Source organism: Anoplophora glabripennis, unplaced genomic scaffold (assembly GCF_000390285.2).
Source record: "Anoplophora glabripennis isolate ALB-LARVAE unplaced genomic scaffold, Agla_2.0 scaffold162, whole genome shotgun sequence".
Lineage (NCBI taxonomy): Eukaryota > Metazoa > Arthropoda > Insecta > Coleoptera > Cerambycidae > Anoplophora > Anoplophora glabripennis.
In genome coordinates, this window is record NW_019416272.1 from 962433 (window position 1) to 968528 (window position 6096).

The window sequence follows — 6096 nt, forward strand, 5'->3', positions numbered from 1 at the left end:
ATCGGTATTTTTATACTGAAATCAAAGCAAATCTCGATGGATACAAAGCACTTATAGGAGTCTCTCAGCTTGGTTAGCCTTTGCTGAATCCAGATATTTGTAATATATCCACATATTTCTATACGTAAAGATGCATATTCCCATACTTAAATATATTTGTTATTAAGATTTGCTTCAGAAATTTATTTTTGAATGTAAAAAAAATATTAATAACCGCTTAAAAAAGATAGTCAAAAAAAAATTAAATAAAATAAAAAAACCTCTTCCTGGATTAGTACTGTGACGTGGTGAAGAGGCTTATATATTATTGAAATATATTTCAGTAATATAACCAAACCTAATCTGTCTTAGAAGTGTACATTTACTTTTGAATTCAAATACCGATGAATCGAATATTACCAGTACAAAAAAAAGCTTGTAGGGTACGCCCCTGAAAGCTCTGGACCAATTCTAATTGGTCCAGTTGATGTATGATAATTGTTTTAATAAACTGTAAAAATTTAATACAAATCGGCTAAAGCGTTTTTTAAAAAAACTTGAATTAAAAAAAATAATTAACACCCTGTATCTCATATGACCTTTTTTACATATTTTGCTGAGCTGAATCTCCCCTAGGCTTTTGTCACTTCAACTCTGAAATACCTGATATAGTAAAAAAAGACTGTTTCGGGTATTTTGAGCGACCTCTATATTTTAGGTATGGAATAAAACCTGCCTATACCAAATTTTATTGAAATATCTAAAAAAAACAGCAGAGTTTTTGAGCCTGATAATTTTTTAAGCAAGCAAAATTACACTAAGGTAGCTTGTTGCAAATCGGTTTCCTTATATCCAAGGAAGCTACCCTTGAAGTATGTCTCAATCACGTTCACATACTTTCGAGAATAACTACAAATTTTTGTTTAATGTAATATATTTCATTATTTTTCAAACACATTTCTTGTAAAATAATTTTAAAAACAAAAACAAAAAGGATAATTGAAGTTGTGTTTATCGGTCATTAACATGATTATTTTTAATAATGCAAGATGTTTGCTTGACCTTTACCATGTAAATGATATAGCTATCAAGATTTAGAAACAAATCCAGAACTTAAAACTCAATAAAAATCAGATGGAAAACGAAATGGTTCAAGACAAAGTAATTTTAGCCTATTCAGGTGGGCTAGATACTAGCTGCATCCTAAAATGGTTCCTTGAGAAAAATTTTGAAGTCATATGTTATATGGCTAATATTGGACAGGATGAAGATTTTGAGGCTGCTAGGCAGAAAGCTCTGAAAATAGGTGCATCTAAGGTAACACACAAATATGGAAAAACATTTTTGACACGGTTTGTATCAAAATTTTAAACCAAATTTGGTAAACATTATCTCTACATGTCTATTAAGCTTCTAAAAAATATATTCTTAGAATGAATATGATTTATCTAAGCTATATTTTTTCCAAGATATTATTTAAAACTAATATTAATTACTTTGACAAAAAGTTATATTTAACATATTTTAAAGTATTTGTTTTAAATTATGGGTTTAAAATACCATCTACAGGGAATCTCGGAAACTGTAAGAGGTGCAAAGTTAGTTAAATTACAAAAAAATACAAAACAGATAGGTGCATTTGAATGGTCCCTTTAGTTTTGCAATTTTCATAAATTTCTGACAAAAATGTTTGTGAAAACCATTTTTTTATTCATCTCATCATTTAACAGCATTTACCATTGTGCAATTTTTTTGTAATAAATAATTTGCGGTATCCAAAATTCTCATGGCAAGGAGTCTTAAATAAATCAGGTTGTTTAGGTACTTTTATTACATATATTATGTAAATTAGTAGGTATCTTCATTTACAGGTTGTCATAGAAGATGTTAGAGAAGAATTTGTAAGAGAATATGTATGGACAGCTATCCAAGCTGGTTTAATATATGAATCCAGGTATTTATTAGGTACTTCTTTAGCAAGACCCTGCATTTCCGTGGGATTAATAAAGTGCGCTAGAGATAATCAAGCCAACTATATTTCCCATGGAGCGACAGGAAAAGGAAATGATCAAGTCAGATTTGAATTATCCTGTTACTCCCTAAGTCCTGAAGTTAAGGTAGCATTTTTTACGATTTATTTAAATTTTTAAGAAACACCGATTTCAGTTTTACACAGCAGAAGGTTTATTAAAACATTGGATTTATCATATCTATGTTAAATTAATTTAAATTCTTAGATAATAGCACCATGGCGACTAGAAGAATTTACAACCAGATTCCAAGGAAGGCAAGATCTACTGAAATATGCATCTGAAAATGATATTCCTGTGTCCGTTACTCCCAAAGCCCCATGGAGCATGGATGCAAATTTAATGCACATAAGCTATGAATCTGGAATTTTAGAAAATCCAAGTAAAGAGCCCCCAAAAGATTTGTATTTGATGACCAAAGATCCTAGATCTGCACCCAACGAACCAGTTAGAATTGAAATACACTTTCAACATGGGTTGCCTGTTTCAGTAAAAACTGACGGTAGTTCTTTTAATAATCCACTGGATATTTTCTTGTTCTTGAACAAGATTGGAGGACAACACGGTGTGGGAAGGATCGATATCGTGGAAAATCGATTTCTGGGTCTAAAAGTAAGTAAATCCAATCATTTTAGTGTAATATAATGCAATTTTTTTAACTTTCAGTCTCGAGGTGTGTATGAAACTCCAGCCGGATTTATCCTACACACTGCGCATACTGATTTGGAAGTGTTCTGCTTAGATAAAGAGGTTTACAGAGTGAAACAATCCCTGCGAGACCGTTTGTCTGATTATGTTTATAATGGTTTCTGGTTTTCTCCCGAAGGGCAATATGTTCGGAAATGCATGGCGCTGGCAGAAGAACCAGTTACAGGAGTGGTGAAATTAGAAATATATAAAGGAAATGGTAAATTGTCAACTTTAAGAAAATAATCTTACATCAAAAAAATTAACTGTCTAGAAAATGTTTTAAAGTAATTTTTTGTATTTTTAGTGTTTGTACTAGGAAGATCATCAGAAGTTTCTTTATATAATGAGGATCTAGTTTCAATGGACAAGCATTCAGACTTTTCTCCAAACGATGCTACTGGTTTCATCAATATTCATGCCATTCGACTAAAGGAATATAATCGTTACCAAAAGAAAGTTTAAAATTCATTGATTTTTTTCAAATTTAGTTATGGTACCTTCACCTGTAAAATATATAAATAAAGTTGAGTATATTGTATCGCAAAATTTTATATTTTTTCGAAAATTATTATTCCAAGTGTGGGTGAGATACAACCTACAAAGTATGCCATATCTTAATTGTTATTGGTCGTCTTATATATTGCATATTAATGATGAAAACCAATAAGTCCTTAATTGTTTCCCACTTTATTGGTTAAAAATAATTATTTTGAAAAATCATAATTACCCCAGAACTCCAGTTTAGACTGAATAAACACTATAGTTGTAGTCTTTTAACCATTTTTATTTGAAAGTAACTAAGATAGGTACTTATTTTATCTACTTACAAAAGTATATTTGTTCTTTACGTTAATAATAAGTTTGCTTAAAACTGAGAATAACTAAGAATTTTAGAAGCCCCTCTTCCCCAACGAAGCTAGCCTTACTAATCTGAAACCATGAATCTATAAATGTATGTATTCTTTTACTTCATTTCATCTTAGTCTTACAATTAATCTCAGAAGTAAGAAAATTATTTAGTATAAAGAATTCAACTTATATTAAGAACCAACATGACACCCTTAGATGTACTTGATGAACTGTGATCTAATTAGTAATCCAAAGTCAACCGTTATTTTTTAAAATATGCAACGATTTTTTTAAGCCAAGATTTAAAGTTTAAAATTTATTAAGTTTATGCTTTAGTTTAAAAATCTAGAAAGCATTGCAAATGGCTGAAGACACAAAAGTTGCGGAAACTGCTGAAATGATCGTCTATTTCTGCAATTTTAGGCAAGATTGAAAAATTTTGTCATTTTTAAGCCCATATTATGTAGGTTCTATCTTTAAAAAAATGACAGGGCTGTCTTGATTTTCAACATGTCATAGTGAATGGTGTATATTTTTGAAGTGGAAAAAATTTTAATTTGAAAAATATACCTATAGTTTTATGCAACCAGTTATATTTTAAGCTGTAACCGTCTACTAAATAATAGATTTTAAATTTCACCAAAGTTGCATTCATTGTAATTACCTACGTAATTTTACCGCGTAAGGCCATTGCAAGTTTGCTTGAATATTTCATATCAATGCTTTAACTAGAATGTTAATCATTTTACTCTGATTTTTAAATATATTTAATATGTAATAGGTACTTAACGGATAGTAATGTTATGAATTTAACATTACTCCATTCTGCTAATCTATCCTAGGCATACGAGTTTATACCTATATAGCTACTATAGAATTCAGCATATACAAGGTGTTTAAGAAATACCCTGTGTTTTGAACATAACCAAACTTTAATTTCCACTATTATAATTATTTATTTGTATATATTTTTTCGTTTCTAGAGACTATAACAGTGAATTGGAAATCCTTTAAAGATGTAAAAGATGCTTTGTTCCTAGCGCATTAGAATCAGTTCCCAACAATCAGATTTAGTCGAATTTGATTCCAAACAATAAATTTGGATTTTATTTAAGCATTATATCCTTGTAGAAATATACTACATGGAGGAATCACTGCGTGTTAAAAAGGTGGACGCTGTAGAGAATAGAGAAAGAGCGATAGTTTAGGTACTCGCTATCTCTCACCCTCTCATTGAGTAAGGACTTACGTTGGCCAATTACATGCCTGCGCGAAAGAGAAAGCCGATGTCCCATGCATTCGAATTCTGATGTACGATATCCGAAAATATTTTAATTCATACGAATGATAATACTACTACTACTACTTTCTACTATAAACACAAAGATAGATATAAATTGTATGTATAATTCACATGCATCCGAAATTAATCTCATAGGTCCGGTTTTACAATGTTTAATTAAGTAGAGATTAAGGATTAACTGTAAATTAGAGGAAATAAGGTGTTTTACATTCATTAAGGTCCGGTTTTACAATGTTTAATTAAGTGGAGATTAAGGATTAACTGTAAATTAGAGGAAATAAGGTGTTTTACATTCATTAATTAACCTGATTTTTATATTAAATTATCAATTATCTTAATTGCTGGATGAAGGTAGGTTGAACATTCGATTAACAAATTCTAACCTAAAAAAGTATTTTATATAACCCTTAACAATAATTAAAACTACATATTACCATCGTATAAGTTATACAATGATATGACTGCATCATATTTTTTTCTAAAATGGACTATGAGGTATATGCGTATTCTAGCAACAAAGAAGTAATGAGGAGACCAAAAATTATTAGAGTTAATACATAAATTAATAAATACTTTTTCAATATACACTTTATTTCAATTCTGAGAAGCCCAGATAACACAAAATATATTTTCTACACAACTTAAAATTAATTGCCTTGTTTGTCTGCTAATTCAAAAGGTTTATCTCTGCAATTTTATTTTTTTTCTCGAGAAGGGTCATTTGGTGTTCTTCCATGAATTTTTCTTTTTGTAAATTAATAAAATCAAGTTTTGCTTCAATAAGTTTTTCACTTTTTGATTTATAGTTTTTAGCAACAAAGGATTTTGCACCTTTTTCTGAAAAAATTAATACATTAGGATTCATTATTAATCTATAACATATATTTAATTCCGTTTGAATTTGATTTCTCTAATTTTTTAATACATTATAATCTATACGTTGAAGAGCTTTTTTTTATCCATGTTGTCCATTTTCATATATGCATTAACTTTTTATCACCAAAACGGCACTCACAAAACAGGTATAGTAGAACCACATACTTCTATAGGATAGAAGTATGTGAGTTAGTGATGGGACTACTCGAATGAAAATTATCGATTATATCGATTATGAAAATCTCTCGAGATATCTCGAGTGATCATATAAATTCATTCGATTATTCTTAGACGAATGACGAATGACAGTGGCCACAGCATTACTAACGTCAATCGTCACTCGTCATCACCGAATACCGCAAACGCGCT

The 6096-nt window shown here is 29.9% G+C and overlaps 1 protein-coding gene across 1 annotated transcript; it reads left to right on the plus strand.

The window, feature by feature from the left end:
* The first annotated feature begins 1074 nt into the window (after nt 1-1074).
* LOC108908667 (argininosuccinate synthase) lies at nt 1075-3252 on the plus strand. Its single transcript, XM_018712778.1, has 5 exons — nt 1075-1296; nt 1851-2096; nt 2217-2621; nt 2676-2916; nt 3004-3252. Exons 1-5 carry the CDS (start codon nt 1114-1116, stop codon nt 3159-3161), a joined length of 1233 nt encoding a protein of 410 aa, XP_018568294.1. The 5' UTR covers nt 1075-1113; the 3' UTR covers nt 3162-3252.
* The last annotated feature ends 2844 nt before the right edge of the window (nt 3253-6096 follow it).

What these genes read in the sequence shown, in the direction of transcription:
- LOC108908667 (XM_018712778.1), top strand. Translation starts at nt 1,114, where the DNA reads ATGGAAAACGAAATGGTTCAAGACAAAGTAATTTTAGCCTATTCAGGT. An exon ending in ATCGATTTCTGGGTCTAAAA is followed by an intron (nt 2,622 to 2,675) that starts GTAAGTAAATCC and finishes TTTAACTTTCAG; the next exon opens with TCTCGAGGTGTGTATGAAAC. An exon ending in AGAAATATATAAAGGAAATG is followed by an intron (nt 2,917 to 3,003) that starts GTAAATTGTCAA and finishes TTGTATTTTTAG; the next exon opens with TGTTTGTACTAGGAAGATCA.